At 44.9% G+C, this 16997-nt stretch overlaps 1 protein-coding gene across 1 annotated transcript in view; it reads right to left on the bottom strand.

Moving 5' to 3' along the window:
* Nucleotides 1-301: 301 nt before the first annotated feature.
* MCM3AP (minichromosome maintenance complex component 3 associated protein) overlaps nt 302-16997 on the bottom strand; it is a 43962-nt gene continuing 27266 nt past the window's right edge. The window contains exons 19-29 of the mRNA XM_080658377.1: nt 16124-16192; nt 15894-16031; nt 14111-14261; nt 11221-11479; nt 10916-11013; nt 9511-9901; nt 8158-8415; nt 7545-7674; nt 5250-5456; nt 2785-2935; nt 302-1353 (exon numbers count right to left, since the gene is read on the bottom strand). Coding sequence (XP_080514503.1) covers nt 1195-1353; nt 2785-2935; nt 5250-5456; nt 7545-7674; nt 8158-8415; nt 9511-9901; nt 10916-11013; nt 11221-11479; nt 14111-14261; nt 15894-16031; nt 16124-16192 — 2011 coding nt within the window. The 3' untranslated portion in view covers nt 302-1194. The remainder of the gene's footprint in view (nt 1354-2784; nt 2936-5249; nt 5457-7544; nt 7675-8157; nt 8416-9510; nt 9902-10915; nt 11014-11220; nt 11480-14110; nt 14262-15893; nt 16032-16123; nt 16193-16997) is intronic.

Genomic DNA, 16997 nt, shown 5'->3' with positions numbered 1-16997 from the left:
CACCCGGATGACTGCAGCACCCACCTTTTAAGAATCCTACCTTGTGTTGCTGACCTTCCCCATATGCCTTATTTATTTTCTTTTAATTTTTAATCCTGAGGATTAGGGTTAAATCAATTTTATTGATTTTAGAAAGGGAGAGAAACCTCCAATGTGAGAATAAAACATTGATCAACTGCCTCGCCCCTGACCGGGGATCAGACTGGCAATCTGGATACATGCCCTGACCGGGAATGGAACCCACAACCTTTAGATACACGGGACACTACTCCAAACAACTGAGCCACACCGGCCAGGGTCCCATATGCCATTTTTTTTTTTAAAATATATTTTATTGATTTTTTACAGAGAGGAAGGGAGAAGGATAGAGAGTTAGAAACATCAATGAGAGAGACATAGATCAGCTGCCTCCTGCACACCCCCTACTGGGGATGTGCCCGCAACCAAGGTACATGCCCTTGACCGGAATCGAACCTGGGACCCTTCAGTCCGCAGGCCGACGCTCTATCCACTGAGCCAAACCGGTTAGGGCCCCATATGCCATTTTTAAAAGAAAATGTGACAAGTCACTTCTCTGCCTAATATCCTCCAATAGCTGATTCCCTTAGCATTCAGAGGAAGGCAGCCAGGGTTTCTGTGGTCTGGCCTATCCCCTCACTTGGCAATACCAAAATGGCATCTCTGGGTTTTCATCACACCCTCAGGTACTCTCCCCACCTACACCCCTGCACTCCTCTCCAGGAATTCTGCTCTCACCTACGGCTAATCCTCTTGTCTTCCCACTTCTAGTCCAGAAACACGCCCCAGGCACATCCTCAGAGAGGATGTTCATATACTGTTGGCTCTTTCAGATGTGAGTTGGATGGGCCTCATTACTGATGTCTGGCATATCTGGGACTGCAACTTTGCTGAGACAATGAATGATGGCTTGTTACTCAGAGAAATGAAGCTACAAACTCCTCAGAGCATGTTGGTCGGTGATAGCCTGAGGAGATCATGAAAACAGGTAAAATCAAAGATGTTACATAGGAGGAAACAGCCTACTATTTTTAAAACAGGGGGCGATCTCCTTAGACATTCAATGTTTTATTTGCATGATTAACTGTCACATTTCCAACAGTGCATCAAACATCAAGAATAAGATTATTTCAAGGAAATCTTCTGGATAGACCCTCCTGCTCTCAAGTCTGCAGCTCAAATGTCCACCATGCCCAGCAGTGCAGAGATATGGAGCTCTGAGGCAATTTCTTCTTCCCTTGAACTTCGGATCAGCCTTTCCAGGTGCTTCAGCCGTTCAGTCAAAGATGTGCCTGTTGCCTCTGACAACTGCCGTTGTTCCCCTGTCCTTTCATTCTGTATAAATAGAAAGAAACTAAACATAGTGTTGGGATATCCATAACCAAGATATATTCTCTTTAAAGGCACTAGATTGGGCTCATGTTAGAAATCTTGTCTGGGGCATGCTGCACTCAACAAAGTCCCCTCTTGACATCTATCATAGATCCTTCCAGCCTCTTCCAGCACATATACATACACCTGGTATCGTCTGCACATGAACTGTTTCTCTGATGATTCTACCATGAACTTTCAGCATCAGTCATTTTTATAAAGTATCATTTCAGGAGCTACAAGTCACTTGAAACTCCCATCTTTGGATATTCAGTTTGTTTCCACGTTTATGCAGTAAAATTAATGCTATAGTGAATAAAAACACATTAATTTTTGTCATATACAGTAATTTCTTTAGGGCCGAATTATTAAGTCAAAGGTTACATATATTTTTAAGTTGTCTGCCAATCTGATAAATAGAAACAGTATGTCTTAATTTACCTTCCCTCCCCATTGAAGGACTTCCTAAAGCCAGCCCAAGAACATACCTTTTACCTGTCCAGCATTAACTATGATTAAAACTCTGGTTTTGCTTCTTCTACCACTGAAGCAAAGATAGTGAGGTAGAGAGATCTTAAGCTTTGGAGCAAGTCAGGTCTGGCTTTGAAAAGCAGCTCTGCCGCTGACCAGCTGAACATACTTGGATGAGGTCCTTGACTTTTGTGCACTTAACCTGCTCAGGGAAAGGTAGCCAGCAAGGAAGGTGTGGGTGATGCCAGAGCTGGGACAGTATGTGCTCCATAAACAGAAGATAATGTCATCACCTTGTTATTCTCCTCAAGCCCTTACTGAATGTCAGCACACAGTGGTGGGTTTTATTCAATTCTTCAGCATGTTTCAATTCCACTCTTAGTTCATTTCACAAGCAGAAACTCACAATTAGTTGAGCCTCTATAACTCACAGATTAAGTTTAAGAAAAGACCAAATTTAAGCTAATAACTTATTGGTCATTGTAACATCACATGATGAATCAAGCATTAGTTTATGTCTAATCTACACTAATAAAAGAGTAACATGCTAATTGACTGTTCCTTTGTGACACCCACTAGCCAATCAGGAGTAAGCAAATTAACCCAACAAAGCTGGTGGGTTAATTTGCATACGCGGGCACAGAGCGGCCGGGGGCGGGGCAGGATGCTTGCGTCATTGCCATGGTGATGACGCAGGAGTTCCACACCACCCCATACCGCTCCGGGCCTCTGGGCAGCGTGGGAAGGTGGAAAGGCGGCTCCAGGCCGGAGCGGAAAGCCAGCTCCAGGCCAGAGGGAAAAGGCAACTCCAGCCAGAGCGAAGGCGGTGCCAGCAGCGAGGGGAAGGAAGACCCATTCTTGCACGAATCTTCATGCATTGGGCCTCCAGTTCTAATATAAATGCCAAATGTACTCTCTTCTCACCTGTGGGCTCGTAGCTGTGGATGTTTTAATCACAGGTTGGATAGTCTGAGGCAGAGACACCAGAGTCTGAGGAAGGTAGAGGGGAAGGGAAGTTGAATCTGTAAATGTTCCCGAGTCTTCAGACAACCACTGCTGAAGTTGATCTTCAAATCTGAAACATTTGAACATTAGGAAGCAAAAAATTAACTGTCATTCACTTTTTCTCTACCTACATACTTTAAATTGTTTAAAGCATTGCTTTTTACTAAGTATAGAACTAAGTTATGACATCAATTGAGAAAATTATTTAAAAAATTATTATCAGCCCTAGCCAGTGTTCAATAGCTAGAGCATTGGCCCGAGCACTGAAGGGTCGCCGTTCGATTCCAGTCAAGGGCTCTTACCTCGGTTGCAGCTTCATCCCAGGCCCCAGTTGGGGCACATACGGGAGGCAACCAATCGATGTGACTCTCACATCAATATTTCTCTCTGTCTCCTTCTCCCTTAAACTCTGGCTAAAAATCAATGGAAAAAATATCCTCAGGTGAGAATTAACAACAACAAAAAAATTTAATATCGCCCTGGCCGGTTTGGCTCAGTTGGTAGAGTGTTGGTCCAAGGACGGAAGGGTCGTGGGTTAGATTCCCAGTCAGAGGCACATGCCTTGATCGCAGGCTCCATCCCAGGCCAGGTAAAGACTTATATGGAGACAGCCAATCAATGTGTGTCTCTCAAATTGATGTTTCTCTCTCTCTCTCTCTTCCCTTCTTCCCACCCTTCCATTCTCTCTAACGATCAGTGGAAAAATATCCTCAGGTGAGGATTAAAAAAAAAAAGTCTTCTCTTTAATTCATAAAACCAACTTATACTTAATGAGAAAGGTGGCATTTAGCCAAACACAATTTTTTTATATGTTACTCAACATTATTCATAACTCTCTTTTATTTTCTCTGGCTTATTTTGGATTTCTGTGTCTATAATTAATTCTTATCTCTTGATGTAATATCTAAAGGTATAGATTACTATTTACGATTTTAAATTAACTCATAATAATATCTTACTGCCACCAAACATTCTAGAGCTGTCCACTCCATAAATTGTCTCTTCAAGAAAAACAATCTGATCCAACTGTTTAAATGATACAGACTTGGGACAATCTACTTTTAGAAATCATGATATATTCAGTCATTCTTACAGCATATATTTATCAAGCCCCCACCAAATACCAGGCACCATTCTAGATACCAGGGATACAGCACTGAAACAAAGCAGATAAGGTCCAGGTCTAAGCAGCTTATACTTTAGCGAGGGGAAACAGAAGGAACACATATCTGGGGAAATGTGGTCTGCAGGTCAGAAAGACAAAGTGAAGACATGGAGACAGGGGGCGCTGGGAGGACAGGCAAGGAGGGCCTCGCTGAGTAGACATTTGAGCAGAAACTGAAAGTGACTGTAAGGTGAGCCATAGGGATATCAGGGTTTGGCTGTGGAGTCCTGAGCAAAAGGAACAGGGAATGAAAAGGCCTGGCTATGCAGTCCCTGGTGTGCTGGAGGAAGGAGCAGAGGTCAGAAAGGAAATGGTAGGCAGAGCACAAAAAGCCTTGCCCACCTCATAAGGATTTCGCCTGTGGTTCAGGCTCAGAGAGGAAGCCACTAAAAGGTTGTGAGCAAAGGAATAATATGACCTTGCCTCACACTTAAAAGGCTCACACTGGGTGGGCCAAGGCTAGAGTATGGGCTACTGCAAACATGGTCTGATTCTGAATGTTCTGAATAGAGCCAATAGGATTTGTGGATGGACTAGATGTGGAGGGATGATTTCAAGGCATTTGGCCTGGCAGCTGGAAGGATGGAGTTGCCTTCAACTGAGAAGACCATTGTAGGAAGGGAAATTGGGAATTGGATTTGGAATGTTAGCTTTGAAATGGCTATCAAGGAAGTGGTAGGATATTCAAATCTGTAGTTCAGAGAAAAACTCAGGGTTTGAGATATATTGTAAGAATATTAATGTTATTTAAAAATCCATGAAACTGGATGAAATCACTGGGGTGTATGTACAGATAACACAGATGCAAGGTGCAGAGAATGAGAGAGGGGGTTTTGGGAGGAGAGGAAGAACCGACAGGAGTGGCCTAGGGAGTGTGACCAGGGGGCAGGAGAGGGACTAAGGGCATTTTGGGAGCCAGGAGGGATGGAGCAAAGGTGTGGAATGGTGCTGGGACTCGGGTTCATGGTCAGTTCAGCTGTGCAGAGGGCAGTGATCCAAACCAGAGTAGACATGAGGGGCAGAAAGGGGCTACAGGAAAGACTGGAAAGGAGAACTAGAGAAGGGAGAATCGCTGTTTCTGAGTTCACTATAAGGGAGCAGAAACACGAGGGTGGTGACTAGAGAGGGAAATGGGGCCACGGTAGGGAAAAATGCCAGAAGACTGAATTTCAAGCACAAAGTGGCTTAAGGACACAATGAGTGGAGGGAGGGGCTTCACCTCTTGCTCTCCTCTTTTTCCAGTAGAAGACTGCTGGACAGACACTGGGCCAGGAGCTCCTGGGTGGAGGCTCCACGCATCAGGTCCTCCGTGCTGGGAACCAGCCCCTCACGGCCACACTCTGCACTTCTCTTTCCTTTTCGGTGCACGTGAAGTAACGGAGTTGGAAACTTGTTTGCAGAAGGATGAAAAGTCTTTGTTTCCAAGCTGTAAGTACATGTTTTTTTTTTGTTTTGTTTTTAATATATTTTTATTGATTTCAGAGAGAGGAAGGAGAAGAGAGAGATAGAAACATCAATGATGAGAGGGAATCATTGATCGGCTGCCTCCTGCACGCCCCCCACTGGGGATCGAGCCTGCAACCCAGGCATGTGCCCTTGACTGGAGTCGAACCTGGGATCCTTCAGTCCGCAGTCCAACGCTCCATCCATTGAGCCAAACCAGCTAGGGCTGTAAGTACATGTTTTGAAACACTTATGATCAGGAAAGAGGGAGAAAGGGTTTCTCAGGAAATAGTGAGATGTGGGTGCAGAGAGAGCCTGAGACCCACCCCTTCCTGCTTCCAGCTTCCCTCATGGTCAGGGCTTCCCTCAGGGCAAGTGCAGGGCTAGGAGGGAGGGCAGCCTCTGCCCACGGGACTTACGGAATCCTGGGCAGCTGGCCTTGGGGCATCCCTCCTCTGTGTGTTGCTTCCCATCCCTGGATTATCAACAGGTCTCTACTCCCCCTATTATTAGCAAGGTTCTTATTTTTATATTTAGCTATTAAGTCCATCTGGAGCTAATATTTACAATCAGTAGGAGACAGCGAAGCTACCTTTTTTCCTAAACAGATGCCAATGTCTGCCTCCCCACCCCCTAATTTGGCATTGTATTTTTCTCACATATGGTTGTGTGTCTGAACTTTCTATTCCGATCCATTCGCCTACTGTAACTTTACTATTATGTTTTAACATCAGAAAGAGCAGGCCTTCCTTGTTATCCTTATTCAAAATGTTCTCAGCAATTACTACACATTTTCTCAACCTGATGAATGTTAGAATTAACCTGTCAAGACCAAGGGGAAAAATCTTGTTTGTTTTTTTTTAATTAGAAATACCCTGCCCTAGCCGGTTGCTCAGTGGTTAAAGTGTTGGCCCAGTTGCAGCCTTGATCCCCGGCCCCAACTGGGGCGCTTGCTGGAGGCAACCAATTGTTGTATCTCTCTCATATCAATGTTCTCTATCTCTGTCTCTCCCCTCCCTTCCACTCTGTCTAAAAATCAATGGGAAAAATATCCTCCAGTGAGGATTAACAACAACAAAAAAAGCAATGCCCTAACTTTATAGCTTAAGAACTGAGAATTTTATAGTGCTGTGTTCTCCCAACAGCAAAGGTAGCTTGCCCCTTATTTATGCAGGTTTTCTTTGCACCTTCAGGGGCCTCAGAGTTCTCCTGACTGGGGTTTAAGGCCTCTCCAGATCAGTCTGCTTTCATGTTACAGGCATGTTGCTGCTGTGCATGGGACTTTTTGTACCTGGTAGACCAATCTATCTAATCACCTTCCTGAACTCTGCATGACTCTAAGGGTATAACTTGATTATCTTGAACTAACAACTTTACTATCTGGAAATAACAGTTTCTCCTTCCTTTTGATATTTATGCCACCTCTATCCCTGCACTCTGCAGGATTTCCAGGACAAAAGTAAACAGCAGTGACATCAGGACAGCTCAGGCTGGTTTGACTTCAGTGTTTCTAATGTTTTACCAAGAATGGTTTTGGGGGCAGAAATATTTTTTAAACCCAAGTTTGAAATTTTTATTAGGAATGGGTATACATTTTTTAGGCAGGAAAGGATATAAAAGCATGTCATCAACTACTAAATGAGCACTTATTTTTCTGTTATGGCACCATATTACACGAGTAGATTGCTCTTTGTTGATAATGCTTATCCTGGATAACACCTACTTGTGAATTTTTATGTACTGCAAGATTGCATGTGCTGACACTTTATTTAGCATTTTTGAACTAGATTTGTGAGATGTCAGCTTTCTTTTGTCTGCACTCTCCCAGTTATGTTACGATTTCAGGGTCAGATTCATCTGATAAATGAAGTGAGATGCTTTTTTCTGCTTAAGAACCATTATCTACTACATGGGAATGATCTGTTTCTCAAGTATGTCACAATCTACCCACAATGGGCTGGATTCTGTGTACAGGGTATGAATTTCTGTCAGTGCATATTGGAAGAGAACTACATGGTTTATTCTGTTGGGTGGATGGATGACAGAAACACACAATGAACACAGATCTCACCACCCCTGATTCAGCTGGAGCTCCTTCTGCGTCTGCATTCTGGCTTGTTCCCATGACATAGGAACATCATATGTCTTCAACTGGTTTTTAAAAAAATATACACATATCTGACCATCTTCACTCAGTGCCTCTGAGAAAATATGAAAACAAATTTTAAACGAATATAAAAAAAGCAATAGGTGACCACTTGACATTTGCTTATAGTCACTGATTTCAGGAGAAGCCCCTCTGAGTTGTCACATATTACATGACTCCCATTTGAGCCAACATGCTCCAAGTGTCTGCGGGTCACTCAAGGTTCAGTCAGGCTCATGCCCAGAGTGTGGTATGGAAGTACCACTACTCAGAGCTACAAACTGTCTTAAACTTAGAGCCAGCCTAAGGGGCCATATCAGGGAGTTGAGTCCTGGCTCTCCTGGAACCGTCTTAGCTCTTCCCAATGTTTACAAGTCACCTGGAAGTCACGGGCTTACAGGAGGGAGTCCCAAGGAAAGGAAGAGTGGTGACCCACAGGAAAAGAAATAAATAGCACCAAGTAAGCTTCTTGCTTTGCTGAAATTGGCCCAGTCAAGACTCATGAGGAGCCAGCCCCATAGTGCCATCCGCTAACTACCTGATGTGACAGGAAGCCTGGGGGGCGTCCAGTCTCTCAGCTTGTGGTTGATACACAAGGCAATGACGTCATCCCACGGGATCTCAGCAACTGAGGGCCCTGCCTCCCAGCCAGGGGAGGGGTTCTGGCTCTTCCACCTGACATAAGTTCTTCGGAGCAGGCTCTCCACCTGGGACTGGAGGACGGGCTGCGTCTGGTAAGAGCTGGGGATCTGGGAGGCATACTGGATAACCATGGAGCACACAGGAAGCCAGGGAGCTGGAGAGAAAGCACCTTGTGAGTCACTAGGTTTGGCCGAAGTACAGGTGGAAAGCTACATGAAATGTTCTTCACTCTATCTCAACTCAGGAGAAGGCAATCGTGTAGTTGAGAAGTCTGTTCTCGAATCTGAATACAATAAATCATAGCTGTTCAGGAAAGAGCATCTCCCTCCCCATGTCCTGACAAGGGACTCAGTCTCCTTAGACAAAACTCACAACTAAGGGTTCCCCCAGGGATTCTAACTGTACAGGCCCAGGAATCTGTACTTTAACAAGGACCAAGGTGAGGCTGGTACATGAGGTCCCGACTTCTCTGGGGAAACACTGACCTAGCTCACAGCACAGAGGGTTTGCGCTGTGTGCTTTGTTTCCCTTCGGATTCCTTCAGAAATGAGCATCTGTTAGACCTACTGAAGACCACACCCTGTAATTTAAAAGGGCATCTGAGCCCTATATTCCATGCAGCCCAAGTGGCCCTGCCAGGGCCCCAGGCGGTACCACATAGCAGTGAACCGCCTTCTTCCCTCCTAACAGCATCAACAAGGGAAGGGCAGTCTCCATGCCCAGCCTAGGGGACCTGGAGATTGCATCAGAACAGCCCAAAGGCTTCAACCGCACAGCCGGAGCCACAGAACAGAGGCTTCTGACAAAGAAGGAACAATGGCTTTAAGTTAGCATTGGGTGCTGTGGCCCCAGCAGTGTGGGCACAGGTCTGCATGGTCCCCACACGCTTCACCCTCATACCCATGGTGCAGGCAGGACAGGACCTGCCGTCCACTCAGAAACTCCAGGCCTTGGGGTCAGTGCTCCTCCCACACCGCAGACCACCTTCCTCCCAGGGGTCAGCAGATACCCACAGATTGCTCTATTGGCAGTGAAGGGCCAACTGTCACTTCACAAAAACCCTGCTCACTCTGACTCCTACACCCAAAGGCAGGTGCAGAATGGGGACAGGGGGCACAGAATGGAAGCTATAAGAACCTCACACCAGTGCCCAATACCTGCCAGACTGCCACTGCAATAAAAAAGAAAATGGGTGCTCTGTCGCCCCTATCCTCATCCCCAGCCATCACCCCTCAGCATGAGCACATACCCCCCGGGGGTGGAAGGTCCATCTGCGGAAGCTGAAAGCCCAGCACAGCCTGTTTCAGCCAGGCCAGGTGCTCCGGGGAATTCCAGCGAAGGTGAGGAAGCAGCCGGCTGCCCCCTGCCTCAGCAAACTCGGTGATAGGCCAGGACAGGTCGCAGAGCTGCTCGGAGGACACCACGAAGGCGAGAAAGTGCAGAACACTGTTGAACAGCTCGATGATGGCACCAGGTTCCTGAGAGGCCAGGCCGCCCAGCCGCCTCTCTTTTCTGTCATGGAAAAATCGGCCGCTAAACTCACGCCCAACCCCATCTTCCACATACTGAATGAGGGTCTGGCAGCAAAGGTCAAGGGCACAGGGGCAGTGGGAGACCAGCCACTGCACGGCCTGGGAAACCTGGGAAGCAAAGACAATTGGAAGAGACTCGGTTAAGCAGGTCATACTGTTTTTCAGAAGGAGCTTTCTAAAGGAGCCCCACCCACAGCTGCTTCGGCAGGTGCCACCGGAGCACCAGCTTCTCAACCACGCTGGGGAGCAGAAGCTTTTGCTGCAGTGGAGTTTGGCCGCCTAGGGCCCTGGAGACATACAGCGAGGAGCCTAGGAGAGGGGTTCCGAGTCCCACCCCACCCCAAGGTGAGGCTGCAGGATCACCCACTGGGAGGGCTCGGGCTTGAAGAAAACCAGCCCTGCACATCCTCTTCACCATGCAGATAGGGAAACCACATCTTCCAGTTCTTAGAAGGACTAACAGCTTCATTACATGCCTGGATGCTTTCACATCCTGTCGTTATCTTTCTTCCTATAGTTACTTTTATTTAATTCCCGGCATTTCTTTCCCTAATATAAACGTCAGAACAGGCTTCCTTTTTTAAGGAAACTTCTGATAACATTATTTCTTCATATATTTCAAGAACGAACCTATAAAAATAATTTATGTATCTGACCTTCAAATATAAGACATGAATGGTCATATTTTAAATCCATACCTATAAAACCTCTAAAAAAATGACATGAACAGCCCAGCCAGTGTGGGTCAGTGGTTGAGCATTAACCCATGAATCAAGAGGTCACTGGATCAATTCCCGATTAGGGCACATTGCCTACGTTTTCGGATCGATCCACAGTAGAGGATGTGCAGAAGGCAGCCAATCAATGTTTCTCTCTTTTCCTTTCCCTTTCTCTGTCTCTCTAAAATCAGTAAGAATATTTTGTTTTTAAATTTCATTTTTTTGCAGCTAGCAGGACTATGGGCAAATTTTATCTTTTATTTCTATTTCTGCTTATATTTTTAGGTTACCTTTTAAAAATAAAATTTAAAAATGCAAGAAGCAATATACACCAAATTCAAGATAGAGCAAGAAGAGAAAAACTGAACATCTGGTTGGACCCTTACAAATAATGAAAGCTTACCTTATTTGTGCCTTGTAAATCATTAATGGAATCAGGAATTTCAACAATGATATAATCTGAAATCAGCTTAGCTGAAACCAAATCCTGTAGCATTAGACCTTGAAAAGAAACAGAGGTCACCTGTCTTCTGCTGAGTCTGTGTATGAGCAGATACCTCACTGCACTGACCCCGCCCAGACCTGCTCCCAGTCACCACAGTGGCTGCAATCCCGACTCCCGCCATGGAATTGCCAGCACTTCCTCAGACCCGGGGCTCAACCCATTTATGGAACATGCTGGTTCATCAAGGAGGCAGCCTCACAAACCATCATCCACTTCCTTCTCCACGGCGTCCCCTCCCAGGCTGGGTGCGAGCACCACCAGCGGCAATGCAGGCTGGAAGGGCTTGGCCTGCAGGAGTTGCTTGAGCTGCAGCAGTGCCGACAGCCAGTACACGTCCTCCTCTGCAATGTCCTCACACTTCGCTTTGGGGGCAAGCAGCAGCATGAGGCCACTGGCTCCCAGGAGCTCCTTCTGTGTCTCCACAGCATCCAGGGCGCCGTCACTGAGAGCACCGTAGGCGACCTGGAACAGCACCATCAGGGGATAAATCAGTCGTGAACATCAGCCCCAGAGCAAGCGCAGCCAAACTGCATTGCACTTGGGGCCAGCCTCCCTCCAGGAGGCTATAAATTATTGCCAGAAACAGCTGGATCAACGGGTAATTCAGCCTCCAGCTATAATTGTTTCTGCGCATGTTACTTTCATATTAACAGTTACCCTTAAACAGTTACAAAAACAGGTAAGCCCATAATGACAGAAACGGAGGAAGGAAAGCCAGCAGCAAACAAGGGATTTCAACCCATTTCTAGAAAACACTGGGGAGATGGGAACAACCACTGGGTTGGTAAAGCAGAGGAAGCTACACCTGTGGGGCTACAGACATGGTGTGGAAAGACCCAGGCCAGCTGTACTTGCAAAAGCCCAGAACACCCAGAGGGTCTGGGAGGGATGAGTCACATACAGGTCACTAAGGAAACTTCTGGTAACACCCACCACATGGCCTTTAAGCGCAACCTGTACCCTAGGCAGGGGTCTGTCCCTGAGAGGATCCAGTCACAGGGGCATCTCCAGGCAAGTGGAGGACACTTGGCCACTCCCCACCTTACACTGAAAGCACAGCAGCTGCCCTAGGAGCCTGTCCAGAGAAAAAGAACACCCAGGAAATAGATACCCAGAACCTGACATTTGGTGGTCCCCCAAAAAGGATGGCTTGCCATTCAGTTACCCTCTACCCCACCCCAAACACAGAGCTTGTGGCCAATCCTTTAAGGGCCTCACTCGAGTATGGCAGACAGTCTCAAATAAGGTGTCTAAGGAGGGCAGCCAACATAAGAGACCAGAATTACAGAAAAATGAAACCCAAAGCAAACAGACAAAGCAGGGAACATAAGAAAACTTAGAAAAAAATCCTAATTTCCTCAGAGACATAAGATCACGCGTCCAAAATAGTCACGAGGTGATTATGTCAAATAAGGAATTTAAAAAAGGAAATAAATATGGAATAAAAAAACATTTGGAATATGAAGTCAAGGAAATTTCCCAGAACACAATATAAAAAAGCAAGGCAGAAAATAGGATGGTGCTCTGGCTGGTTGCTCAATGGTTAGAGCTATCAACACCAAGTGCTCAACACTGAAGCCCACGTCCTGCCCTGCACTGCTGTTTCCAAGGAAATAAGACACACATCGGGTTTTATTTCTGAAACCTAAAATTCATTTATGCAGATCTGAATCTAATGCAAAAACAGGTTCTCATTAAATAAGAATCTCTCAAGAAACCAATTAATGTGAGTATTATGCAAACACCTATAAAGAGCAAAAATTAGAACTTGTAATGGAAAACTGAGGACAACCTGAATGTGAAACAAAAACAACTAACCTGAAATGTCCAGTGTTGAACCTAGACAGTAGCTGGGTTCAAGTTTAGTGAAAACTAAATAGGATCAAAAACCATGGGGGCCGAAACCGGTTTGGCTCAGTGGATAGAGCGTCGGCCTGCGGACTGAAGGGTCCTGGGTTCGATTCCGATCAAGGGCATGTACCTTGGTTGCGGGCACATCCCCAGTGGGAGGTGTGCAGGAGGCAGCTGATCGATGTTTCTCTCTCATCGATGTTTCTAACTCTCTATCCCTCTCCCTTCCTCTCTGTAAAAATATCAATAAAATATATTTAAAAAAAAAACAAAAACCATGGGGGGTGGGGAGAAATAGGAGACATATGTAATTCTTTCAACAATAAAGATATTTTATTTTTTAAATATATTTTATTAATTTTTTTACAGAAAGGAAGGGAGAAGGATAGAGAGTTAGAAACATTGATGAGAGCCCTAACCAGTTTGGCTCAGTGGATAGAGCGTCGGCCTGGGGACCAAGAGGTCCCAGGTTCGATTCTGGTCAAGGGCATGTACCTTGGTTGCGGGCACATCCCCAGTAGGAGGTGTGCAGGAGGCAGCTGATCGATGTTTCTCTCTCATCGATGTTTCTAACTCTCTATCCCTCTCCCTTCCTCTCTGTAAAAAAATTAATAAATTTTTTTTAAAAAGAAACATCGATGAGAGAGAAACATCGACCAGCTGCCTCCTGCACCCCCCCGACTGGGGATGTGCCTACAACCAAGGTACATGCCCTTGACCGGAATCGAACCTGGCACCCTTCAGTCCACAGGCTGACGCTCTATCCACTGAGCCAAACCAGTCAGGGCAACAATAAAGATTTTTTAAAACACATTACTTTTTTGCTAAGACCTGATGTATCAGGAAGCTATTTTAACAGTGATGTCAGTAGTGAAGTCTAACCATCACTGATTTTTGTGGAATGCTGTTTCTTATCTCTCGGGTTGATTACCAGAGGCAAATAAATATAGAGTTCAGGGCTTCTGAATGATGTGCAGAAGAGCACAGGTGCATCTATGCATTTGTCAGGATGGTTCTGAGTTTCACCAAGTTCTCAAAGTGGTCTATGACCAGAGATGGTTCAGGCTCACTGTGCTCCAGACACTAGCCTGGTATCCCACACCAACAGGGGTCCATGGGACGTTTATGAGCCTTCCACATTCTTTCAAAACCACTTCAGGCATTTATGATTCCAGTAATGTTTGGGCCTGAGAGAAAATAAGACCATCACAGAAGTAAATACACGAAGTCATTATCAGTCACCTTTATACACACGCTGACAGAAACTGTCTGATTCCCTTTGCTGCTGAGTGCGTTAAAGAGCGCGAGTGTCTGAATTCCACCAGCATCGTTGCATGTGTCATCCGAGCCATCACCTCCCATGAACTTGACTTTCAACCAATCTGCCAGAATTCTGCGAATAAAAGAAAACAACACTTGAAGAAGAATCCAACTCTAAATCTAAACTATAAGTAATTTGGAAAGAGAAATCACACAGATGTAGGACCACAGACACAAATTCTACTGTGAAGTAGATCTGCACAAAACTCTACAGGGATCTTTCTTTTGGGTAAGAGGAGAGAGCACTCAGGAACTGGTTCATTCTAATGTGACTTGAGATTCTAGAGCACTAAGAAAAGATTCTGAGCAATAGAAAAGATCCTTAGAGTTTTACAGAATCTAATTTCTCAGATCTGAGACCTTAAGAATTCTTGGGACATATATCTCCTAATGAATTAGCAAATCAGAAGACAGCTATTTTAAGAAATGAATCATTTAAATACTTTTAAAACACAACTCTCATCTTTGTTCAGCTGTCTTATGTGATAAGCTTTATTGCTTTCTTTTTCTTTAGCCTACATATGTTCCTGCTTAAAAAGTAATGTGTTCAGAGAATGTAATACCCTCAGACATTGCTGACAGGAATGTAAAATGGTACAGCCAGTATGGAAACAGCTCAGCAAATCTTCAAACACTTAAACGTAGAGTTACCACAGAACACAGCAATTCCACTCCTAGGTATATAACCAAGAGAACTGCTAACATATATCTACATAAACACAAATGTTCATAGTAGCATTAATGGCAAAAAAAAGTGGGAACAACCCAAATATGCCCATCAACTGATGAACAAATAATATGTGATAAATTCATTCCATGGAATATTACTCAGCCACACACACACACACACACACACACACACACACAAGGACTGATATATTCTCTACAACATGAACGTAGAAAATATTTGTGCTGAGTGAAAGATGCCAGTCATAAATCCCACATGCTGTATGACTCCATTTATATAGGATGTCCAGGAAGGCAAATGCATAGAGCCTGAAAGCAGATTAGTGGCTGCCAGGGGTGGAAGGTAGGGAAGAATGGAGAGTGACTGGTAATAGATATGGGGATTCTTTTTAAGTGAAAAAATGTTCTGGAATTAAATCCTGATGATGGTTATACAACTCTGAGAATATACTAAAAACCAGTGAAATGGATACTTTACATGGGTGAAATTTATATGTGAATTACATCTCAATAAAGCTGTTAAAAAAGAAAAGTAACATGTTTTATAGTTGCTTTAAAAGTATGGAAGCGATTTGGTTATAGGAAATAATGCCATGTCGACTTTTTGGATTTCTTTTTTAAAATGCCGAAGTTTTTTCTAAGAAAAAAAGGGAACTACAGCAGACAAATTGTAAACTGTCTTCCACAAGATTCTAAAATGAAGCAGGCTCTATTCAATACACCTTAGTGTAGCTTTAAATAACAACTCTGAAATGCTTTTGGCAGACTATTACCAAGTTTACAGAATAAAAATTTAAATAATGTAAAGTGTCCATTTCAAACCACAAACAAAACAGACTGCGGTCTAAGCACCAAAACATACACCTGCACATCAGTGTTCCCACCATGCACGCGGAACACGCCACCCTGACCCCAGCCACCCTCGCTCTGCTCCAGTGCCAGACACTCTCGGGAGAAGTGCTCCACCTCCCCAGGCTGCTTTCTCAGCACCAAACCCCCGAGGGAACCCCGCCCTGACCTGTCAGGACTCTCTGGGGACTGCTCTTCTCTGTAGTTGGGCAACACCAGCACCAGCTTCCAAAACACATGCTCCCTGCTACCAGGGAGGTGCTCAGCCACAAGGGATGGCAGGTCCAGGGGCGCCCACGCTGCATCACTGGAAGGAACAGACAGAGCCAGGTGGGTGAGCTGGTGGTGCTCAAGCCCCGGGCAGGAGCAGCTCGCACGGCGGGCGGGAGCAGGACAGACCTCAGTAGCTGCTGGTGGAAGTGCTGGACCTTCAACTGGTGCGTTGTCTTGTTCCTGAGCCACCTCAGCCTACAAAGAAAGGGAGAACAATGCAACACTGTGCCAACGTGAGGCCAGCTCAATGTCAGGGTAAGTACTTACACTGACGGTTTCAGTAAAAAGTAACTGGTGGAAACAGGATACCAAGAAAATTTTTTCTGATAAATGGATCAGTCAAAAGACCTGTTCATTCCACAGATATCAATTATCTACCATGTGTCAATCATGGGAGACGACGGTAAACAGAGCAAACCCCTGCCCTTTATTTATTTATTTTTTTTATTGATTTTATTTTATTTATTTATTTATTTTTGTTGTTGTTGTTGTTTTTCAAATTTTTATTAAGGTATTATATGTGTACATATCTTACCATTGCCCCCCAACCCCCACCCCACTCCCATACATGCCCTCACCCCCCAATGTTTTGCATCCGTTGGTTACTCTTATATGCATGCATACAAGTCCTTCAGTTGATCTCTTATTTCCCCCACCTCTCCCTAACCTTACCGCTGTAATTAGACACTCTGTTTGATGCTTTACTGCCTCTGTAACTATCTTTTTGTTCATCAGTTTATAATGTTTTTCATTATCCCCAAATGAGTGGGATCATGTGGTATTTTTCTTTCATTGACTGGCTTATTTCACTTCTTTTTTATGGCAGCATAGTATTCCATTGTGTAGATGTACCATAGTTTTCTGATCCAGTCATCTGCTGATGGGCACCTAGGCTGTTTCCAAATCTTAGCTGTTGTAAATTGTGCTGCTATGAACATAGGGGTGCATATATCCTTTCTGATTGGTGTTTCTGGTTTCTTAGGATATATTCCTAGGAGTG

This window comes from Plecotus auritus (genome assembly GCF_963455305.1).
Source record: "Plecotus auritus genome assembly, chromosome: 2".
Taxonomy (NCBI): Eukaryota; Metazoa; Chordata; class Mammalia; order Chiroptera; family Vespertilionidae; genus Plecotus; species Plecotus auritus.
The sequence above is the reverse complement of the archived record's forward strand: the minus strand, read 5'-3'. Positions and strand labels throughout refer to the sequence as shown.